This window comes from Hyalella azteca, unplaced genomic scaffold, assembly GCF_000764305.2.
Source record: "Hyalella azteca isolate HAZT.00-mixed unplaced genomic scaffold, Hazt_2.0.2 contig5093, whole genome shotgun sequence".
Classification (NCBI taxonomy): domain Eukaryota; kingdom Metazoa; phylum Arthropoda; class Malacostraca; order Amphipoda; family Hyalellidae; genus Hyalella; species Hyalella azteca.
In genome coordinates, this window is record NW_025935295.1 from 125,358 (window position 1) to 150,925 (window position 25,568).

The following is a 25,568-nucleotide window of genomic DNA, read 5'->3' on the forward strand; positions in this document are numbered from 1 at the left end:
CTTTCAAATGCTTATTTAATTTATTATCCAAAATTTGGAGTGCCAATAATCAGTTTCCTTTTTATATTGCAATAAAATTTGGTAAAGAAACATATTGGTTATAAATCACGTCCTTGGTTTTCACATAATTCAAAGTGACCAAATTCTAGACGCCAAATACGGTTCATGATGGCTCATAAGAAGCCTTTTTTCATTACGAACGGTGAACATTCTAGAAAAAAATGGATGCTTATTCTTTAAAAAATAGATGAGATTTTTTGATGTATGCAGCCCAACATATCAAAAGAAATTTGATTTATAATACAAAATATAATTGCAGAGCAATAAAACAAATATTATATAAACGTTTATTAAGCGTTGTAGATGTCGTATATCGCTCGTCAGCTCACGAATGGCCCGTTCGTTGAGAAGTACTCCTTGATTTCTGAAATTAGGAAACATCGTCAATAATTTTGTTGTCCTCAGTAATCACATTTATTGAATTTTCAACCTAATATTATGTCAAAAAGTGCATGAATGCTTTAATTAACAATAGATTGATACGAAATGAAACACATAATGCGTTCATCCTCGGGCCAAACAGAACATTATACCCAGGCCCAACACATAACATTGAAAGCGAAGTTAATAAGCGCATTTATAATGTCATATCATAGTGATGTCGGCGCTGAATAATAGACCTAATGTGGCCTGTCGCCGATTCTTGTACTTTTCCTGGCTTTTCCACAGGAGATCTAAAAACAGGTCCTTCGACCGATTCTTTTCCAAACTGACGATAGTTTGAAATAGTTAATAGATTTTCGCTAGGTTTGATATGGTGCTAGGTATTTTTTAATTTTATATTTCTCCATAAATTTATCTAATCTGTTCTTGAGCGCGTTTATACGCGGAGCGTCAACAATGTTTATCAGGGAGGCTGCTCCACATGTCGCGGTGACTCGGAGCGAGAAGAAATGTTAGCGCGTAGATGAGTTGCAACACCGTTTTTTAACGTATTTTCTCATATATGGAAAAAATGCACTATTGTACTCGCCATGTCCGTCTGTCTGTCCGTCCGTCCGTGACCTCAAGTTTTCGGCGAGAAAATGCGCTCTCTGTCAATCACTGCAGTGAGTACTGAGTCAAATTTTTTTAGTTTATAGCCGTGGCCCCTGGTGTTGGTTTTTGTTTCAAATTCTAGTAATCCTTCTGGGACCTTGTATAAACCATAAGTATACTTGTATACTTCAATGAGGTCACCAAGCAGACGTCGATAAGCTTCATAATATTTAATGTTTCTTCGTAAGAATTGCATTTCAAGCCTGGAATTATCCTTGCTGCACGTCTTTGAACACTCCCTACTAAAATTTTGCCCGTTTCAATTTTCGGTGACCACACGGCGTTTCCAAACTCTAGGTTCGGGCGCATGACAGCAACAAACGACTGCTTCATCGCTTCTGCATCTAGGAACTCGTAAGAGCGTTTGATCGGTCCATGAAGTTTGTTGGATTTATTTGCTTGCGTTTCAACATGCTTAGAAAATTCTAGCTCCTTGTCGACATAAACTCCCAAATCTTTTTCCGCACTAGGCTTTTCAATCATTGCTCTCTCATTCGAAAAAAACCCCGACCAGAAGGGTAGAACAACCTCGTGTATATTCATCGTAATAGACATTTTGCACATAGATCGTGAATCAGCTTCTTATAATTATCGAAAGCACCTCCTGCACCCCTGTATAATTATCGCAAGCTTCCCCTGTTTAATTATCGCAAGCACCCACTGCACCCCTGTTTAATTATCGCCAGCACCTCCTGCACCCCTGTATAATTATCTCAAGCTTCCCCTGCACCCCTGTTTAATTATCGCAAGCACCCCTGCACCCCTGTTTAATTATCGCAAGCACCCCTGCACCCCTGTTTAATTATCGCCAGCACCTCATGCACCCCTGTTTAATTATCGCAAGCACCTCCTGCACCCCTGTTTAATTATCGCAAGCACCCCTGTACCCCTGTTTAATTATCGCAAGCACCCCTGCACCCCTGTTTAATTATCGCAAGGTGTAGAACCCTCATACCCCGAGAAAAATGGGCCCTAAAATCCGCAGCATTCCGGGAGACCGACGAATCATCATGAGAAAACGCAAGCGATTAAATAAAGAAATAGCTGAATTCAATAGTGATATGAGGAGACGGAGGCTAGAAGATTTGCGTTAGGAAATCGAGCTCAGGCTGTAAGACTCGCACAGGATGGAAGAATAAGCTGGTAAAGAGCGAGTGGTTGAGGTTATCAGCGAGAACTCCAAGCACTTTTTCAAATATGCCCAGTCAAAGGCTAAAATAAAGACACCAGTGTGCCCGCTAAAAGGATAACCAAGTCATTATCGGAGATACCATGGCATGTGTGAGTTACTGGGATCACAGTTTGAATCAGTGTTCAGTAACCCCAGCTACTCAAGACAGGAGAATGAAATTGAAGTTCTCCAGGAGCTGCCAAGTGGAAGGGGGTTGGAGAACATTGAGTTTAAACCAGATGCCATGGAAATAAGTATCACAGAACTGGCGACGTTTTCAGCGCCAGGACCCGATGGAATTCCGACAGTGCTGTTGAAGAAGTGTGTTGGAGCACTGAAGGCTCCGCTCACAATGCCTGAAAGCCTCTATGACGGAGGGAATTATCCCTGAGGGCCTCAAAATGGGACTGATAACGCCAATCCACAAGGGAGGTCCGAGCGACAGACCCCAAAATTACAGACCTGTGACGACCTCACATGTGATCAAGGTTTTTGAGAAGGTAGTGGCCAGGAGGCTTGTCCAGTATATGGAAGAGGCTGCACTGTATAATAATGGACAGCATGGTTTCCGGTGTAATCGTTCATGTTTTTCACAGTTACTGGAGCACCATCACCGCATTGTGGCCCAGCTGGAGGAGGGAGCTGGCGTGGACGTAGTATACCTAGACTTTACTAAAACTTTTGACAAAGTTGAAAATGGAGTGCTCTTTAGAAAACTGAGGCTGTTGGGGGTAGGAGGAAGCGTGTTAAGGTGGATCAACAACTTCCATAAGGCCTGTCCACACGCTCAGTTTTACACAACGATTTGTCTGCGCAGTTCAGATCGTTGCAGATAAAACGTTGCGTGCGGACGGAAAAACTGCGCAGTTTTGAAGCCGGCGGGAAGACAGCACAATTGCAGCGATATCTGAGCTACTGACTACAGAGCATACATTTCAATGAACTGCACGGAAAAGTCGGAATGTGTCGACGGTAGCACCGGTTTCCGAGTTAATTTGTGCTCAGTTTCAACGATTCTGGCGGCAATAGTGAACCTTCGGTAATGTTCTCGGTAATTTATTGCTCTATCTTCTATACGAAAGTTGTCAATGCATTTGGCGAGTAAAATCCAAGGAATATCGTTAACATGGACAAAAAAGGTGGAGACATATGAGAGCTTAGTAGAAAATTCAAAGAAATCGATGAAAGCGCAAACAGAGAAACAGCTGTAAAAAATTAATAATTTGAAGAATATTTACCGTAAATAATTAAAAAAAAAATTAATGAATCGATTCCATCTGGAGCTGGAGAAGATGACATCTACAAGCCATCTCCCTGTTGTTTTGATTCATCGCATTCCTAAATGATCCAATCTTTTTTTAACAAGGCACAATGCTAAAATTGAGCAAAATACTGCCTCCTCGACGGCGAGATTGTGCAAAACTGAGCAAACTACACAGATAAGTTGGCACCGTGTGGACGCTCTAAAAATTGCAACGATTTCATTCCGACTTGAGACCGCGCGGACAAATCGTTGTGTAAAACTGAGCGTGTGGACCGGCCTTTACAGATAGAGTGCAAACTGTCGCAATTGGAAACTCGAAATCGAGAAAAGCAAAGGTGATTAACGGAGTTTCACACGCCTCAGTGCTTGGACCGATCCTCTTCCTCATCCACATTGCCGATATAGACTCGAAGCTTACCCACGCATCTAGATCGTCATTTGCGGACGATACAAGAGTGCTGATGAAGATCACAGATGACCTAGACTACGAAAGGTTACAGTATGACTTTTCGGCAATCTACGATTGGGCCCTAGTGAAGAAAATGCAGTTAAACGGCACCAAGTTCGAAGTAATGAGATACAGAGTCCTCACAGAGATCGGGATGCCACATCGCTACTTGGCATCAGAAGATACAGAAATTGAGGAGAAGCAACTAGTTCGAGATCTCGATGTGTTGATGAGTACTGAAGCCACGTTTGAAGCCCACATCGAGGAAATAGTCGTCCGAAGCCGACAACGGATGGGGTGGATCTGGCGGTATTTCAAACGAGAGAAGCAGCACCAATGATTACACTCTACTGAGCCCTTGTGCTCCCTAATCTTAAGTACTGCTGCCAGCTTTGGGCGCCGCTCGAGGCGGGTGCGGTGCGGAAACTAGAGTCAGTCCAGCGGACCTTCACGTCCAGGATCAGCGGTATGAAGGAGCTGAACCTGGACTACTGGGGATGATTGAAACACCTGGGACTGTACTCACTGGAGAGAAGAGAGAGGTATATTATATTGTACACTTGAAAGGTGATGACCGGACAGGCTCCCAACTTTGAGAGTGAGACATCCAAAATAGTGACCTAAAAAACGAAAAGAGAGGGAGACTGTGCAGGATTCACCCATTTAATAACCGAGCCTCGGCCAGAGTACAAACTCTTCAGGAAGGATCTCTGTCCGAGGTAGGACCGAGGCTCTTTAATGCCCTGCAAAAAGTGCTGAGAGGAGGGGAGTTCACCCTTGCAACATTCAAGAGACGACTGGACAAGTGGTTGAGAAAGATCCCGGATTGTCCAGTGGAAAGATTGTCCAGATGGGAAAGTACCCTCAGCAAGTGACAAGCAACAGCATCTTGCATCAGCTGGCCCAAAGGAGGGCAAATATACGGAACACGTCCAACGTTACATCCGGGACCAGAGGGCGGGGTGACCTGCCTAGCGACGACTCGGAGACGGAGGACGACGAAGGCGGAGCATCAGCGTGACCGTGGACTAAGAAGTCCTAAACTCATCATAAGGTCATAAGGTACCCCTGGAAAACTGTATAATTATCGCAAGCACCTCCTGCATCGAGTCAGTTTGAATTGAAATTTAAATAATAATTTATTAACCCACTTTTTAATAATTGAAAAAAATCATTTAAATAATAACTATAATAATTTTTAAATGAATATTATAATTATTATTTTAAAATAATATGTATAAAAAGTATTAATAATAATTAATTAATAATAATAATTGTATAATTATAATATTATTATTTTTGTAATTAAAAACTAATTTTTAAAACTGACTTTGTGCGAGATCAAGGTAGGCGCGAGCGGCAGGCGAGTCCGGGTGGTCGAGTAAGAAGTTTGTGCCTTCATCACAGGCGCGGGCGACCAGCGGGTCCAGCGGCAGGCGAGCGATCAGCGGCACGCCTGACTCGGCTGCCAGACTCGCCGCGCCGCCTGTAGCGCTGGGGAACACTACGCTCTCCCCCTAGGGCATGAGTGCGGTATAAGGGGGTATAAAGGGGAATAAAGAGGTATAAGGGGGTATAAGGGGGAATAAGGGGGAATAAAGAGGTATAAGGGGGTATAAGGGGGAATAAAGAGGTATAAGGGGGTATAAGGGGGAGGAGGGTATAAGGGATATAAGGAGGAATAAGGAGGTATAAGGGGGAATAAGGAGGTATAAGGAGGGTATAAGGGGGAATAAGGGGGAATAAGGGGGAATAAGGAGAAATAAAGAGGTATAAGGGGGTATAAGGAGGAATAAGGAGGTATAAGAGGGGATAAGATAGAATCAGGAGGGGCAGTAGACAGAGGAAGACTCGCCGTGAAGCCCGTTGATATGTGCAACACTAAGCTCTGCTCATGGGGCAAGGGGAGAATGCTAAATGTGGTAGAAACTAGGGTAGGGTAAGGGTAGGGTAAGGGTAGGGTAAGGGTAGGGTAAGGGTAGGGTAAGGGTAGGGTTAGAATAGAGTAAGAGTAGGGTTAGAGTAGGGTAAGAGTAGGGTAAGGGTAGAGTAAGAGTAGGGTTAGAGTAGAGTAAGAGTAGGGTTATAGTAGGGTAAGGGTAGGGTAAGAGTAGGGTTAGAGTAGAGTAAGAGTAGGGTTAGAGTAGAGTAAGAGTAGGGTTAGAGTAGAGTAAGAGTAGGGTTAGAGTAGGGTAAGGGTAGAGTAAGAATAGGGTTATAGTAGGGTAAGGGTAGGGTAAGAGTAGGGTTATAGTAGGGTAAGGGTAGGGTTAGAGTAGAGTAAGAGTAGGGTTAGAGTAGGGTAAGGGTAGAGTAAGAGTAGGGTAAGGGTAGAGTAAGGGTAGGGTAAGGGTAGAGTAAGAGTAAACACGAGATGTTTGCCTGCCGCACAACTGAAACAATTTGGTCGGCGAGGGCATGGGTCTCAAATAAATTTACCTTTAAAGTAGGTATCAAAATAACCAACGCCGCGCTCCTGCATACATCCAGCCTAAGATCTCTTCCCAACCAGACTGGCACCACTGTACTCAACTTCGGATCAATTCTATTTATAATGAGATCTTATATACGATCTTGTTCATCTTTCACCTAAATTATTTTCGTGGATTTAAACCACACTAGCACATTTCTCTCCATTAATTTAACAAATCTCGCCACAAGCACTTCCAAGCCTTTTTTTCAAACACTATAAAAAAATCTTTAAGATTTTTTCCCCACCAAAAACACAATGATATAAAAAAGAGCAAATGTAAATGCAAATGTAAATATCGCAACTCACTTTACACTTCGGACACACGAACATCGTCATGTTCTCGACGATGCCCGCCATGGGCAGCTTGACGCGCTCGCAGAAAGTGATTTCTTTCCTCACGTCGAGCAGTGACACCTCCTGAAAGTTCAAGGGAATGTTTCACCATTCAAGGGAATGTTTCACCATTGAATGTTCAAAGGAGCATGAATGCTTCAACATTTAACTTTTACTGAATGTTCAAAGGAGCATGAATGCTTCAACGTTTAACTTTTACTGAATGTTCAAAGGAGCATGAATGCTTCAACATTTAATTTTTATTGAATGTTCAAAGGAGCATGAATGCTTCAACGTTTAACTTTTACTGAATGTTCAAAGGAGCATGAATGCTTCAACGTTTAACTTTTAGTATACGCTAAAATGAGCTAAAGCTGTAACATTTAGCCTTTCATGAATGTTCAGAACATTAGGCACGCTTTAACAGTTAATTTCTCGTTTAGAGACGCGTCAACAATCATCGACGGTACTTGCGTCTGAAGGCCAGTAATGGACATATCGTCAGTATATAATGAATATATTGATATATAACCGTAATCAATAATTATCGTATCTTAATGAGTGGTATAGAGTGGCTGGCAGTAGACAAAATTATGACTTATTACCTGATAAAACATAAAAGGCAGCCCACGGTATTGGTATTTAAACGCTTCTTAAGTAGAGTAACCGTCAGAAAAGAGTTAATTAGGAGTTAATTTTTCCTAAGAATTAATTTTTCCTTGGTAAATTCTTTTAATGTCGTTTTACTCGTCTATGATTTTCGTAATTAAAGGCGTGGTAATGACGTTACCGTCACAACGGGTTAAGCCAATAACTGGAGGTTAATTACCAAATCAGGAAATTACACTCAAACAAATGTGCGCGACTTTATTCAAACAACGATGCACTTTCAGTCCAGTTCAGATCATTCTGACCCAGTTTAGCCCGGCAAAAGGTGTACCGGTATCACTGCTACTTACGCTACCTGCATGAGACTGTATTGTGGGTAAAAAAGTGCGTCACAATTTGGACAATAACCCCCGCACGAATCTTCTACGTGTATGAAATGAGGTAGTAATACATCCCAGTTTGCGAAGCACTATTCTGGGGTGTAATTTAACGTAATTTAATATAAAATTACTTATATACTATAATAATAATATACTATAAAATTATTTATTTAATGTAATAAAAGTTACATAATATAATATAAAAGTTATACAACATAACAAAGTTACATAACATAATAATAGTAATATAATGTAATATAATATATATTATTTGTTTAATATAATAAAAGTTACATAATATAATATACCTAATAGTTGTACAATATAACAAAGTTACACAACATAATAATAGTTATACAATATAACAAAGTTACATAACATAATAATAGTTATACAATATAACAAATTACATAATATAATAATAGTTATATAATATAGTAATATATAATAATATATAAGGCATACCTGAGGCGTGGTGACGACGACAGCGGCAGCAGCGTTGCCCTGCAGGAGGTAGTGGGCAAGAGTGAGATGCTCGTCGCTGGTGCCGGGGGGCGTGTCGATCACCAGGTAGTCCAGGCCCTCCCACTCTACATCCTTCAGGAACCTCTTGATCAGTCCTGCGTGGAGGGGGGGGGGTGGTGAGGGGGATGATAACAGGGATGATGGCACAACTCCACGTCCTTCAGTAACCTTTTGATCAGTCCTGCGTGCAGGGTGGTGATACAAAACTGACGGGGATGATGGTAGGGATGACGGCAGGGATGATGGTAGGGATGATATAACAACTCTACGTCCTTCAGTAACCTCTTGATCAGTCCTGCGTGCAGGGTGGTGATACAAAACTGACGGGGATGATGGTAGGGATGACGGCAGGGATGATGGTAGGGCCTTGCTCGGTGGTTCGCCTCCTGTGGCGCAAGGGGGACTCGCCCGGGGCCGGCAGCTGCTGGCCCCTGGAGCGGCAAAGGAGCCACCAGGGGGCGGGGGGCAATGTGGGGTCAAGCCGCAAGGGGAGATGCCCAACACCCCCCCGCTCACAGCAGAGGAAGAAGGGAGTAGCCGCCCCGGACCCCTCTTTAAATACTTTCGAGGCGAGGGCCCCTCGGGGGCCCGCATCGGTGCCTGCCGGACGGTGTCGAGCCGTCTTGGACAGGCTGGCAGCAGCCCTTAGGGCTGTCTCTTATACACATCTAGATGTGTATAAGAGACAGGTGCATGGGAGAAGGGGAGTAGTGAGTGTGTGAGAGTGAGAGTGTCCATGGCTTTGTTTGCGGATGATACTACGATTGTGGGTGTGAAGGGTGAGATTGAGAATGGTGTGAGAGCAGTGAAAGAGGTGATGAGTCAGTGGGAGGAACGAAACAATGACGAGAAAGAGGAGGTGCTTGAGTTTGGGACGGAAGAGGGAGGCGAAATCAGAGTACTTGGAAGCTGGGTGAGTTCGGAAGTGGATGTGAATAACAGGATCAAGAGAGCTGGGCTCTACGTCCTTCAGTAACCTCTTGATCAGTCCTGCGGGGGGGATGGTGATATAAAACTGACGGGGATGATAGCAGGGATGATGGCATAACTCCACGTCCTTCAGTAACCTCTTGATCAGTCCTGACGTGTACGCTTCAAGAAGACGGATGATGGGTGTAAGGTTGTAAATTGCATTCTAGAAGGTGAACAACCTATTTCTAGGCATGGTTGACGATAACCATTACGCCTTTACTTGGATTGGTTCCAGTTAACATACCCTGCCTTTATTGGTAAGATTTTCCGTTCAATCAAATTAAGATTAGACAACAAAATAGGCTGCACCCATTTCATATTCAGTGGTTATCGAGTTGTAATATTACGATTCTACTACTTAAGTGCTTAGTTAAATGATTAGTCTCGGTCACTTCTAATAATTATTATTTTCAATCTGTAGGGTTGCGGATCTCGCGTGGACTGGACTCGAGGTGGCACTCTCCAAGTTTGTCTTGAAGCTTTTCGTGCTCAATGTTCACCTCGTGGACCGACTTCTCACTTCGAGGATCGGAGAAGCGCCGCAGACTATTATGTTTCAGGAATTTGCAGATGTCGCGCTTGGAATCGATAGATTGAACAGCTAATGTGCCAGATAGTTTACTTTATGGTGTTATCTTTTAATGTAAATTTTGCTTCTTGTTTTGTTCTATTAAATTGTTGGCGTTTACTATTGTTTGAAGTATCCGTGAGAGGAAAACGAACCCGATGGAAGACAGCCTTCATTACAACGAGATACTGATAAAGCCATAACTAACACGGGATCTTCAGGAACAAATTCTTGGTAAGGGTACATCAGCATCAGCACTGCCTCATGGGCAACATGACGGCCATTGATTCAAAACTAGGAGTTAAATCCACTACAAGCACTCGGTATTTAATAAAATTTAGTCATTTAACCAAATCTTACAATGTTACGTTGCAGGTCTCTTTACTTCATTCTACTCCGCATGAATTCTCAGACATTGTGAGTGACATTAAACATAAACTGTGATGAATAATACATTATTTCCTGAGCGCTCACCGTTCTTGTTGGGCCCCCGCCACATGACGGCGTCCTCGAGGCTCTCCAGCAGGAAGCCGATGGACATCACCGCCAGGTTGTCCTCTATGTACTGTAATGCAACCGATGTACTGTAATGCAACCGATGTACTGTAATGCAACCGATGTACAGTAATGCAACCGATGTACTGTAATGCAACCGATGTACTGTAATGCAACCGATGTACTGTAATGCAACCGATGTACTGTAATACAACCGATGTACTGCAATGCGACAGATGTACTGCAGTGAATACAACCGAGAAGTACAGAGAACTGGAATACCCAGAGAACTTTTATATGATATGTAAGTAGTTACAATAACAACGTTATATGATAGATAATTAGTTAAATCAACAACAACGTTACATGATACCAGTACATAAGAAGTTTAAATAACAACAACGTTATATGATATGTAAGTTAAAACAACAACAACGTTATATGATATATAAGAAGTTACAATAACAACGTTATATGATAGATAATTAGTTAAATTAACAAAACGTTAAATGATATATAAGTTGAAATAACAACAACGTTATATGATACATAAGAAGTTTAAATAAGAACAACGCTATTCTCGCTACGCAACTCACGACAGGAGACCAGCCCGAGGCGGACGTGTGGACGGCGTTACCAACGGTGCCCGTGACGCGGGGCTGTGACGGTCCACACACGTCCACGTCCAGCACGCCCACCTGCCCGTCATGCCTCAGCATCATGCCACATGCCTCAGCATCATGCCACACACCTCAGCATCATGCCATGCCTCAGCATCATGCCACACACGTCCACGTCCAGCACGCCTACCTGCCCGTCATGCCTCAGCATCATGCCACGCACCTCAGCATCATGCCATGCCTCAGCATCATGCCACACACCTCAGCATCATGCCACGCACCTCAGCATCATGCCACACTCCTCAGCATCATGCCATGCCTCAGCATCATGTCACATGCCTCAGCATCATGTCACATGCCTCAGCATCACGCCATGCCTCAGCATCGTGCCACGCATCTCAGCATCATGTCACGCATCTTAGCATCATGTCACGCATCTCAGCATCATGCCACACACGCCACACCTCAGCATTAAAGTTCAACATAACCCATCTTTATAATATCAATGAACACATCTTTTTCAAGGGACGAAACTCTCAACAAATTCCACTGTTTTATACGGTTACGCAAATGGCGGCTGTAAAGCGACGCCTATGTTGGAATAATGAGCAGTAACGAGATGAAATATTTACAATCACTAGCCACGGCTGGTGATTTTTATAATCTCTATAGCCAGCATAATAAATAAACGTTTCCTGCTCACCTTTACTATGGAGGGAACACTAATTATTGACAAATATTCCCACGGAGAACCGAGACAGTACAAGTCGCAATGAATATGACCGTAATGAGCCAACGCCAATTACGACAAGACTCGGTTTGCTTAGCACCGGCAAGTTATTGAACCCCAAATACAGGCCATCAATCCTAAGTCAATTTGAGGCTCATGCACCTACACCGTCAATGTTAGAAGAGCCTTAATGGTTCTCGGGTAAAAGGAAACTGTAGTGGGTTTAGGAGTCGTAAACAATGAATAAAAATGGAAAAAAAATGAGGTGAAGGGACACGAGCGCAGAACGAATGAAAAGAAGCAACAGAGCTGCCAGCAGCAGCAGCACCAGAGCTGCCAGCAGCAGCACCAGAGCTGCCAGCAGCAGCAGCACCAGAGCTGCCAGCAGCAGCAGCACCAGAGCTGCCAGCAGCAGCACCAGAGCTGCCAGCAGCAGCAGCAGCAGCAGCAGCAGCAGCAGCAGCAGCAGAGCTGCCAGCAGCAGCAGAGCTGCCAGCAGCAGCAGCAGCAGCAGCAGCAGCAGAGCTGCCAGCCACTGGGTCAGCGCAGGTCACGCGAGCGCTACACAAAATCCCTCACAACAGCCACAATGTTTGTCCAGCTTCGTAGGAGGGCAGTCAGTATCCTGTATTATATACTAGAGACAAACGCTTCTATGCGAAGAAATAATGCAGCGATTCAATCGAGACAGTTTATGATTTTTTTCGTGCCTGAGGATAAAATAAAGGATAAAATAATATACACACACAGGATAAAATAATATCAAAAGGTGGAGAAATCTATGTAATATAAAAGCTAATATAATAAATACGTGGCAGTCAGTTAAGAGTGTTAACATAAACTCGGGAAAACACGGAGGGAAAAACATATAAACTGAATTACTAAACGAAAATGTACTACGTGCATGACTCGCGCTAAAAAAAAGTAGACATAAAATTATAAATATACACTCGTACTTCAAATGAATAGCGTACTATAGGCTAATTACTAACGAAAACACAGATACGTTACGCTAATCGATATACCTATACGATTCAATTATCAACGAAGGAATTTCATTTGAAGCCGATAGCAATAATACACAACAATAATTGTCACGCATTAATAGCATACATCGTCATGCTAAATATTCAAACATTCGAAATATATTGCGTGTAGCGTCGGTAGAAGAAAATCTAGAGCTGGCGTGACCCTAATTAAAGACTGAATGAGCGTGTGTGTGGCAGACTGGACGCTACAACATCCTTGTACTGCTGCGGATAATAGGAAAAAAACGGGCATAAATGCCCGGGATTATGGCAGCCATTCACGACACGCACGGCGCACGAATGAGTGAGGGCACTGACTCATCCGAGGGCAGGTGCGTGGGCATGGGCAAAACATGGTATGTTTCAGATTTAAAGTTATACTAAGTTTGGGTATACAGTAAAAAATATAGTTAGGCAAAAAAATTGTAAAAATATACTCGTGAATTAAATGAATAACGCACTATAGGCTAATTATTAACGAAAACACAGATACGCTATTGCTTCCACGAATGCAAATTATAAATAAGGTTGCTCACGTTGTGTTGAACTTACGAATATCGCTCAAAGAGCATATTTTTTGATGTATCATCGTTATTTTTTATAGTATACGAAGCGTACTAACTGTAGCTAACATTATTTTTGAAATTATTTGTAATTTTTACGCGAAACTTAAATTCCTGATAGGAAACGTGATTTAAATTTAATCACCATTAGATCTCCACTGTAAGAAGGAATCTTAGGTTATGATACAAGTATGCACGAGTGGTAGAAAATACAAAATAAATTGTTTGCTTACTATATTAAAACTAAACGAAGAAACAGAGATACATTGTTCAAGCGTAGAACAAAAGAGAAGCTTTTTCAATTGCGTTGTCCATTGAGCAAAGTTAATCAGGAAATTAGCGCTACTGCAGCGGCGCGATAACAAAAGTAACTGCGGCTACAACAACAGTAACTGCAACAAAAGTAGACTGCGGACTGGCAGGGAGCTATCGACCGTCCACGGACTGCTGGAAACAAGTCCAAGGACGCGGCGCCTGCCCCAGGGCACGCGTGGGGCACAGTCACGCCTGGTGCACTGTTACGTCCGCATCCCGTGCGCGTTTGGGGTAAATTGTATTGACTTGGGGTGAATTTAGAGGATAGACTCGGGGTAAAATTTGGGGTGAATTTAGAGGATAGATTCGGGGTAAAATTTGGGNGTTGAAACAACGTTGATTACGAGATGAACTAGTTGAAACAACGTTGATTACGAGATGAACTAGTTGAAACAACGTTGATTACGAGATGAACTAGTTGAAACAACGTTGATTACGAGATGAACTAGTTGAAACAACGTTGATTACGAGATGAACTAGTTGAAACAACGTTGATTACGAGATGAACTAGTTGAAACAACGTTGATTACGAGATGAACTAGTTGAAACAACGTTGATTACGAGATGAACTAGTTGAAACAACGTTGATTACGAGATGAACTAGTTGAAACAACGTTGATTACGAGATGAACTAGTTGAAACAACGTTGATTACGAGATGAACTAGTTGAAACAACGTTGATTACGAGATGAACTAGTTGAAACAACGTTGATTACGAGATGAACTAGTTGAAACAACGTTGATTACGAGATGAACTAGTTGAAACAACGTTGATTACGAGATGAACTAGTTGAAACAACGTTGATTACGAGATGAACTAGTTGAAACAACGTTTAATCAGAGGTATATTAAATAGATGGTGGCTATGATCAATGGAAGCTTTATAAGAATGCTGCGCTCAAGGGTGCTGGTGCCGGGCACATTTCCGGCCTTGTTTGTCGTCGCTCCTCGTTGAAAATTTGGAATTGATTAAGATTGAGAATTTTTACGCAGTTTTTTTTTTGTCGGTAAGTTATAAGATTCCATGTCAGGATTGGCAATTCCACCATATCGCAGGCCGAAGGCAATATTTTATAATTAATTTCAAGTGTATTTAAATTTTTATACGTACTTGCTAAGCTCACTGAGAACTGCGTTTGCTAAGCCAACTAAGCACAGTGCCCTCTAAGCGCAATACTCAGCAATCGGGCGAGGACACTTTAGGCCTACTAGCCACACTGCCCACTAACTCCAGCACCCACTAAGCTCAGTACCCAATAAGCTCACTCCCATAGCCTCCACTAAGTCCATCCATCGCTCACTATATATAAGCCTCCTCCCTTAGCCCTCACTAAGTCCATCCATCGCTCACTAAGCCTCCTCCCTTAGCCCCTAGTAAGCCTCAGCACCACTGTGAGTCCCAGCAAGGGACTCACTAAGCCCTTCTCCCCAGCACCCACTAAGCTTCCCTTTATCCCAACTAAGCCTCTCATGCTCCCACTATATAAGCGTTCCTTACCCCCACTAAGCACCCCTTAGCCCCCCTCCCTTACCCCCACTAAGCACCCCTTAGCCCCCCTCCCTTACCCCCACCAAGGCCTCCCCTCCCTCACCTGAGTGAGGGGCTGGGCGGCGAGGGCCCTGGCGAGCATGGCGCTGACGGTGGTCTTGCCGACGCCGCCCTTGCCTGAGAGCACCACCAGCTTGTGCTTGATGGTCGCCAGACGCGCCAAGATGGCCGCCAGATCTGCAGCACCGGAGGCCGGACTGTCAGTTTAGTTACGAGCTTATAAAGCCGTCAGCCAAACTCTGACCTCTTAGGTCGCCACGTGTACTTAGGTCGCTACGTGTACTTAGGTCGCTTCGAGTACCTAGGTCGCTACGTGTACTTAGGTCGCTACGTGTACCTAGGTCGCTACGTGTACTTAGGTCGCTACGTGTACCTAGGTCGCTACGTGTACTAGACCTAGGTCGCTACGTGTACCTAGGTCGCTACGTGTACTTAGGTGGCTACGTGTACCTAGGTCGCTACGTGTACCTAGGTCGCTACGTGTACCTAGGTCGCTACGTGTACTTAGGTGGCTACGTGTATCTAAGTGAGCTGTGATACTAAGGTTCCAGGTCGACTTTGCTCGATACGTCTCCACGAGCAAGGCCGTACGTTACACTACTGATACGCAGCAGGACTTTGGTATACTACTGATACTCACCGCTGTTTTCCAATGCCTAGATATTTAAAATAATCATGTTTGATTTACATGACCCACTTAGGTCGTGGTAAATGACCCACCTGGGTCAGGTGCGGCAGCGGCGCCCGAGGCACAGATTTGTTGGTTGGGGCAGCCGGCGCACGCAGACGCTTGGCCAGCGTTGCTGCTGTCCGTGCCGGGGCAGTCTTATATATATGATGAGAAATTACATTTGATTAATCAATTTGATTTAAATAATTAATCATTTAATGTGATTGAATAATGAAAATTATTCAAGTATATTGGTGATTGTCTAGAAAAAAATATTGTCTGTAAAAATACAGTGTGGTTGTCTAGAGAATAACGTTCGAGGTAAAAAAAGTATTAGAGTGTGGTCACCAAGATAATATGAATATCAATGTAAAAAATTATAAAATTTCAGTTGTTCAGTAATACGAAAGCAGATTTCATGATGACAGCAACAAGCAAAACCAATGCGTAGTGATTAATTAAATAAAATCGACATAAATCACCCCTGATTCGATCATGATCATCATCAACATAACTCATTTAATTCATATTTTTTTCGAAATAACTTTGGTCTAAAAATTGGACAAAGTTCGCCAAAATTCTTAATAATCGCTGATCTAAGCCATTACAATAACACACAAATAAAGAAAAAAGTTTCAGAAATAAAGCTATCTGGTTCGTAATTTTAGCGAATATATTAAAAAATTTATACTGGAAATTCACGCAAAAAATGATGGTACACACTGAATTATAATTCATTTTAATTTAAAAAGCCTGAATTAATGATAGATAGAATGATATATAAATTATAAATGAAATGATAATAGATAGAAATTATAAATGTAAAATTTGTTTAATAAAGATCGAATAAACGTCAATACAATAAAATTTAAATACATTATACACTCACGTTCAGGGGCGTTCTCCGGCACTGAAGACATGGCAGAGTATCTCAGTTGTTCACGGATCCACTTACACAACTCTTCTTTTGAACTTGTATAACTTTCGTGACTTATATATATCAATGAACTATAACCTTAGAGACTTATTTTAGACAGAACTGTAACCTTGGTAGGCTATTTTAGACTGAACTATAACCTTAGTAGGTTATTTGACCTGTAACTTTGATAGGTTATTTTATCTGGTAGTATAATAATTACCCTACCAGATATGACACTTACTATTAATATTTAATAACGAGTGTTATTATCATTCATCATCTAGAAAATTAGCAAAAAATAACAAGAAAGAATCAAAGCGATAAAAATAAAGGAGATGGCGGGGCTGCCGCTGATGCTGCACCCGCCCGCTGCAGCCCTCACCACCACCATCCCTACGAGGACCATCCACACCACACCCATCGAGCACAGGTAGGTATGACAGCCCTCACCACCACCATCCCTACGAGGACCATCCACACCACACCCATCGAGCACAGGTAGGTATGACAGCATCATCACCATCATCATCACCACCACCAGCACCGTCATCATCACCACCACCACCATCCCTACGAGAACCATCCACACCACACCCATCGAGCACAGGTAGGTACGACAGCATCATCATGGCCATCATCAACATCAACTACATCGTGGTCATCATCTTCATTATTTCTAATATTTTTAAGTCAACGATAGCTGCTCCACAAACAAAAGCGATAATTGAATATTATTTCATTTTAATCCCGGTATTATTATATTATTACACAATATTATCAACAGGATTATATTATATGCGTACTTAGTCTAATTATGACTGCACTTCCCGTCAAACTTAAGTCGCGAGCATCTGCAACCCGTAAAAATATTGTGCAGTGTGACACAAACATGAAATGAAGCCGAGAAAAAACACATTTGCTGTTCAAAATATATAAAATTCACGACGCAACAAAGACTAAAAACGGTAATTATCCAGCTAATAAAACGTAGCTTACAAAGAAGTTTAGTATAGAAATTGATCTCAATAACCAAGCTCATGTGCTTGTGCAGCCTTAGCTTGCTGCCGCCGCCGCTGGCCCGCGCATACCCCTCAGAGAGCCGCACGCTCGACGCCGTGCGCTTCCCTAACATCTTCAGCTCCGCTACCTCGACCATGAAGACGCGGTACACCGTCGCCGACTGGACGCAGAGTGAGTCGTGCAAAGAGTGGGTCATGGTAGATCAAGTGATGTCAGCTGCTTAGTGGTATCCGAAGAGGGCTCTTTTTAATAATACCGGTTGCTGGCTTCCATATGGCTCAAATATGGAATTTAATTCTTCAGCGAGAGACGACTAAATTCGAGTCTAATGGTTACTATGCTGACGCATGATGCATGCTCTGCTAATAAGGACAGAATAATTTCCACGAGCTATTCTGACGTTGATTAAGCATTCAAGCATTGCTCAGTGGCTTGGTTTGAGTTGAATTTAAACCTTGCCAACGGAATATGCAGTTCTTCAACAGGAAAAATTTTTAATATATATATATATATATTCAGAGAATCAAGTTAGCACTTAATCTTCAATCAAGGTGAGTGGATATATAAACACAGAAGAAGCTGAAAATGCTAAATTACTTTAATTCTTAATTAATGTAGGAATATTTTTCAATTTTTGTTGCGTGATGCCAGAATTTCGCCACAGACAACATGGACAACTCGAGCGAGGCCGAGAACTCGCGGGGCGTCGCCAACAGGATCAGGGATGATGCCGTGCGTCTCGTGGGGTGAGAGTAGTATAATATAATGTAATATATAATAATATATTGGAGTATATGATAATATAATATAATGAAATATATGATAAGCAAAATAATAATATTCTATAACAGAATATAGTGGTATCAGTTGCACCAAACTCGCTGCACCAAACTTAGTGTTCTTAACCCCACGGCCATCCCAAAAATTACTGCGATTGTGATAGGTCCAAATTCAGGAACAAATAAGAATAAAATGATGAGTTGTGCAAAGGTTTGATTTCACTTTCGGATGGCTATAATGACGGGCGTTCTGTCACACTTCAGTAAGGTTCAATGCATCAACGCGAAACTTGAATACAAATTCTAAGGAGATTTTTGGCCCTTGTCAACAAGTGAACGCCAACGAGCGCAGAAATGCGTAAACTTTAAAATCTTTTGAGCAATTGTTCTTGTACGTTATATTACAAAATAATCGTTTGCTGTAGGGGCTTTTAAGACTGGTTCATGCACATAAACGCGTTAAAGAAAACGTTCACAGCAGTGGATTCTTGGTTCCTGTTCGTGCAAGTAAAGGCACAGAAGTTAAATGATTTCCAGGGTACACCACTCTGGAAATTATTACAACATAACCGTTTTAGCACATGGCCCTCGGGTACTCAGGAGCACTTGAGTACTTTTATTTTTACGTAATCACACATAAATGACATGACCTTTATAGCACATCGCCCTCGGGTACTTGAGAGCTTTGGAGTACTTTTCCTCTAACGTAAACACACAGAAAATACATGACCTTCATAGCACATCGCTCTCGAGCACTCATGAGCTTTTGAGTATTTTTCTTCTAGCGTAAACACACAGAACTACATGACCTTCATAGTACATCACCCTCAGATACTCAAGAACCTTTGAGTATTTTTCTTCTTACGTCAATACGCAGAAATGACATGACCTTCATAGCACATTGCCTTCAGGTACACATACGACCGCACAAACCTGGCTCAGCGGGAGAGTTCGCAGCGACTGGGGGAACGCGTGAACGACATCAGCTTCTGGAGGAGCGAGATCACGCAAGAGCTCGAGAGGATGATGAGCGAGACGAGCAGACTTGAGGAAACCAGGCGGGCTTTGGAAATTGCTTTGAAAAATACTGAGCGCCCGCTACACTGCACCAAAGAGGCTCTATATTTCAGGGAGAACCGACAAGGTAAGGCAAGACATTATCACGATTAATTTCACTTTATGCACACACAAAGTCAAGATAAGGAAGCTTTCATTGTTAAATTATTTACTTCTAATTCTCGGACAATGTAAGAATACCGCTGCACTGCACCAAAGAGGCTCTATATTTCAGGGAAAACCGACAAGGTAGGGCAAGACTTCATCAGGACTAATTTGAATTTAAGTACAAAGTCAAGATAAGGATGCTTCTATTACTGAATTATTTACTTTTAAGTCTCAAAAAACAATGCAAGAATACCGCTGCACTGCACCAAAAGGCTCTAGGCTTTAAAATTCAGAAATATTCGACAAGGTAGAGCAAGACTTAATCATGATTATTAATATTTCTGCATGAAATTAAGGTAAGGACACAATATTAAATAATTTACTTTTGAGTCTAGGATAAAACAATGGAAGAATAACGAGCGTCCGCTGCCCTGCACTAACAATGGCATCTTTTTCAGGAAAAAAACGACACGGTATAGGAAGGCTTGGAATGACATATTTTAGATTGACATATAAATTAAATTCGAGCATAGATTAATTATAATGCCTATTTAAGCTTATGAATAAACTATGAAAAATAATCTTAGAAAAATTACCGATTAACTGTGCCAGTGAGGCCATCTGCTACGGGAAGATTCTGCACAGGGAAAGATTTTGTCCCTTGAATCACGGTTTAGGATAGTTGCACTCCACCCTCTTGCTTCTAAATTGAAATAATTATTATATGCACAATCCTCATTGAAAATTCATGCTTCAGGAGAGACTAACACATACCATGCACTGCTGGTTCCAACCAAACCAATTTACCAACTGAATTTTTCATACTTTTCTTCGCTGTAGTTTGCAAGAAATATACAAATGCGAAACACATTTTTAGCAATATTCAAGTTTTTGAAAGTCTGCGGTAATTCCGTCTAACATTTCAATAACAAACTTCCCGCAAAATAGCCCGAAACGATAAGGACATGTTATAAAAAATCTCAATTGTAAAATACAATGATAAGGAACAAATAATTGCGAAACTCTGGAGTTAGGAATCAAGAATTAGGGCCAGAGCTGAGCTGAATCAAGAAAGTTAAAGTATTAATAATAATTACTGTTAGATGGTGATGATTATTATATATTTTCTGTCTGTAGACAGCAGTAACAAAGCAAATTTATAAAATTCTAACATCTAAAGTATGCAAATGGAAAAATTGGCCTAAATACTAACAAATGCTTTATATTCTAAGTAAAAACGCAAATCATTTCAATTTAAGAAAATTTAAAGTCGACTTGTACAATATCGAAGAGTGATGTGATAACAGTCTTTTCTCGTGGCAAGGTATCGACCTGGTGAGAGACAGTCCAGAGGAATGTCTGCTCAGAGAGGTTGACACGATCAAGGATTGCCAGGCGAGGATGAAGAACTTGCTTGAGAGAGTGAATCTTCAGGTGCGGTCTACGACACTTAATAATATAACGTCGATCATTAATCATATATCATTAATCATATATGCTGCATATACAGCACTTTCATGAATGTACTGTTGAATGAATATCCGGATTCAAGCATTTTATCGTTTTTATGGTAGCTGTTTTTCGTTTATCATTATTACTATTAGAAAAATTTATTTCGGTAGCTACGGTATAATCAAAATTGTCATTTGAAGTTGAGTTGATTTAATTATAATAAAGAAAGCCGTAATGACATTTATAACAATTTTGGAATAACATGCTGAACGAAATAAACTTGTCGCTTTTAAATTTTTTAATTCATGGTAATCTAATAATTACTAATTATTTACATTATAATTGAAGACTTTTTATGCTCTGGTATATTTATAAAATTGATTAATCTTTTGGTGCAGTTGAGTCGCAACAGAGCAGCACGACACGACCTCGAGCACGACACCATGAACAAGAACCACAGCCTGAGCATCGACAGCGCTGCCCACGGCCTCCACAACGCTAGCCCCGGCATAACATACTTCCCTGGCGTCGAGAGGCTCGACTACACGTACGCCTACATAATAATTAGCATTTTTATTAGTCGCATTCATGTAATCATTACATGAATTACATTTTTACCGTTAAAAAAGTACAAGTGAGAATTTCTATAGATCTGGCATAACATACTTCCCTGGCGTCGAGAGGCTCGACTACACGTGCGCCTACATAATAATTCATCTATGCATTTAGTCGCACTCATGTAATCATTACATGAATTACATTTTTACCGTTAAAAAATTAAAAGTGAGGGTGAGGAGAATTTCTATATCTCTGGCATCACCTAATTCCGTGGCGTCGAGCGGCTCGACTACACGTAGGCCTGCTTACAGCTAGAGTAATTGGCTTTTACATAAACATTCATGTAATCATTGGCACCATTTATAAAAATCAAAAGGAAAGAGAATTTTCATAGCCCCGGCATTGCCTATCTTCCTGGGCGTCGACGTAAAACAATACACACAATTAACAATTACCTTTATTGCGTTCACGTAATTATTTACAACATTATTAGAAATTAAAAGTGGATAGAACATCTATAAGTTTCAGACTCAGACCATGAAAATCAGTTAACCATCATCGGGACATTAAACCTGATGACAAGTTCAGACTCCAATAATCGTAAATATAACAATTGATTTAAGATTTCCGTCAAATTTGAAAACTGTATCAGTTCTCCAAAGTAATTCTGACATGGATTTGCAAAATTGGCTATTGTGACTCGAAAGACTTAAGAATATATACGGGACAATATACACCAACCTTGTCATTACAAGAAAAAAATCTCACTGAACAATGATTCCAAAAAATAACTTGACAGAACAAGAAAAAATTTCACTCTCGTATCAAATTTGGGAAACGGAAAACTTATCTATTCCTTAAAACTATTCTTTAAATAATATTTGACGATCGTGAGCTACAATCGGTTGTTGCGGAGACAAAGAGCCTCATGTATGCCCCTGTACAGGGTGACAGTACCTAACACCTGGGCGGAGATCAGCAACCGTAACGTGCAGCAGAGTCAGACAGAGCGCAACTCGTCGCAGCGGCTGCGCGCTGAAGTCGAGTCGTTGCTAGCGAGCACTCACCAGGATATGTGGTGTGCATGGAGCACCTCGAACAGCGCCCTCACACACCGGGCTGGCGAGACCAACGACACCCGCAACAGACTCATCCAGCAGAGGAACAAGGTGGGTGCATGAGACAAAAGATACAAACAGCATATTTTACGAACACAAACAGCATTGTAAATATGTCTAATGCCAATGTCGCGGTTATATAGAACAGCGAAAATATTTAGTCTCGACAGAACAGCTGAACCGAAACGAAACAATAAAAGCCCTATAATTATTAAAGAATCAATATCTTCAAAACAATATATATACTGTAATTATGACGATGTTAACATTTTAACTCATCACGCGGGTGCAGGTACAGCAAGAAATGAACGACCTGGAGCGCCACATCGACCTGCTGAAGAAGGCGCTGCTGGACAAGAGTCAGCCGCTGAAGGTGGTGCACACCCGCCTTGAGGGCCGCACCCACAGGCCCGAGACTGAACTCTGCAGGGATCCTCCTCAGCACAGGTCTCTACATCTTATAATTATATTAATTATCATCTTATGCTAGATTCTGTACGGCTCGGTCCACGGCCACGCTCGTACGCAGTATACAAATAATTTTCACATGCCGGGAATTAAATCCTGAGCTCATGGGCCCAAGTTGTGCGTATAATAGCATTGCTCAATTTTTAGTGCACACAGTTTACGTCCATATAATGAACGAGTTGAATTTTAAACTGATTCGCGCTTGTAATGTATAATAATTGTTGGCTTTATTTCAACAGTTTCATATTCTAGACAAAAAACAAAATTACAATATTTTGTGGTTGTTTGAAAATAATAACAAGCACTAAGATTAAACTTCGCATAATAATAATTATTTCAGTAATAGGCCTTTCATAGTCGATATCACTAAACAAATAGCCTATTATGACCATAGTTAGAAATTACTTATTGATTGGAGGCAGCAGCATCATCAGTAATACTCCCATTACATAACAAATTTTAAACTACATCAGATCCTCACTAACAACTTGCAGAGTCAAGCACACATCTAACGAATTAAATTCATTGATCAAATTCGAGCCTAGTGCTGCAACTTCACCGAATTGTTGTCGTAAGATATAAATCAGTTACATAATACTTAAAACTTATATCATTAGTCGTCTTAAATCGCCAGCTCACCAAGAATTTAGCATTCCATGAACTGATGATGAAGCTGGTCTCCGAAACGTTTTCATGAAAATATGATGAATTGACTTGGCATTTCTCTGATTTTAAATCCTGATTACAATGAATGCATTGCCGTAAACATGACGGCTCTTTGATTACCGAAGGATGGTGCTGGAGGTGCAAGAGATCAGTGAGAGCGTGGAGGCACTTCGACAAAAGCTACAAGAGGCTGAGGACTCCCTCCATCGACTGGCGCAAGTCAGGGCAAAGCTCGACCACGACATCGCGGTCAAAACGAACTCGCTTTACGTCGACCGCGACAAATGCCTGGGCCTGAGACGAACCTTCCCGCTCTCCCAGCCGCACCTCATAGACTTCACACTGTACTGAGCGACGCCCGCTGCACCTCATAGACTTCACACTGTACTGAGCGACGCCCGCAGCATCTCATAGACTTCACACTGTACTGAGCGACGCCCGCAGCATCTCATAGACTTCAAATTATGCCTAGCGTCATAGTCGTTTTCAATCACATTGAGAAATGCGATCAGCACAATACTTACATCTAACAATTTAGGGAACTGTGGTAACCCAAAATATATTTTGTAGCTCTCGAGAGATGTCTTGTTACGCACCAACTGGCGATGCGTCTTGGATGATTGAATATTTTGAAGCTTCGATTTTATTATCACGCTACACCCAGTAATGCACCATGGAGGAGCACTAGCCAATCAACTTATGCACTGTTTGTGTAATCTTAAACTCACACGTGCACAAAGTGGATGCCGTTGCAAAACTCACAAGACAACGTACGCGTGAAGAGCCGGTACATTAATGCACGTCTAACAACGTCAAAAAGGAGTATGCAGTTGGATAAGTTATGAATAGAGTTGGATACGTTTCTTATGAAGCTGGATAAACTACGTATAGAGTAAGATACGTAACGAATGGAGTTGGATGAATTATTAGCGTTTGAATTTGAATAAATTACAGATGGAATTAAATATGTAACGTCTTAGAACGCTGGATATCTTGATGCAAGACTGTCGCAGGCAGATCGATATATGGTTATACAACAATCAAGTAAATTATTAGACTTCCAAAGAAACAGAGTTTACAACATGTCAATGGCCGATGAACGACGAATGAAATATTAACGTATCAAATTATATTATATTAATGTATCATTCTTGAGGTTTTGATTGTTATGAGATTGCATAACAATGGTACAATCTGAAAATGTGAAAGTGCGTTGCCAAAAACAATGAATGAACGTAAAATAAACACTGCCATTTAAATTCATCGTCCTCTTCTTGACATGTACTCCTCGAGACCTTTCCGAGCCACCAGTATCGCTCTTCATTACATCCGTATATATAGGGACGTTGAGATAATAACCAAGTAACTAAGTACACAATTAGGCTAAATGCTTAAATTTCAGTCACGTCAACCACCACACGATGATGGGCCTGAATTAAAAGTGAGGTATACACATGACCCAACCCTATTTTGTACAAGTATGGACCATTCGTTTTTCGTCTAAATATGACCAATTCCTATTTTCAATAAATACGAATGGTTTCCGTGAGAGTAACGACCGGTTTATGTTTTGCACATATATGACTGGTACCTGTTTGAAATAAATACGCCCA

General features: G+C 41.5%; 2 protein-coding genes across 2 annotated transcripts; one reads left to right on the forward strand and one right to left on the reverse strand.

Annotated features, from left to right (window-relative positions):
- Positions 1–313: 313 nt before the first annotated feature.
- Positions 314–16,944, reverse strand: LOC108672522 (cytosolic Fe-S cluster assembly factor NUBP1 homolog). The gene is made up of 9 exons (XM_018160204.2): positions 16,701–16,944; positions 15,862–15,966; positions 15,185–15,318; positions 10,933–11,034; positions 10,316–10,406; positions 8,242–8,396; positions 6,761–6,871; positions 5,312–5,498; positions 314–424 (listed from the first exon to the last, which is right to left on the reverse strand). Exons 1-9 carry the CDS (start codon positions 16,729–16,731, stop codon positions 381–383), a joined length of 960 nt encoding a protein of 319 aa, XP_018015693.1. The 5' UTR covers positions 16,732–16,944; the 3' UTR covers positions 314–380.
- A 96-nt stretch (positions 16,945–17,040) lies between these two features.
- On the forward strand, positions 17,041–25,147 carry LOC108672521 (tektin-3). The gene is made up of 9 exons (XM_047880257.1): positions 17,041–17,160; positions 17,782–17,921; positions 18,415–18,496; positions 19,441–19,673; positions 21,018–21,127; positions 21,544–21,692; positions 22,650–22,872; positions 23,114–23,268; positions 24,081–25,147. Exons 1-9 carry the CDS (start codon positions 17,066–17,068, stop codon positions 24,304–24,306), a joined length of 1,413 nt encoding a protein of 470 aa, XP_047736213.1. The 5' UTR covers positions 17,041–17,065; the 3' UTR covers positions 24,307–25,147.
- The last annotated feature ends 421 nt before the right edge of the window (positions 25,148–25,568 follow it).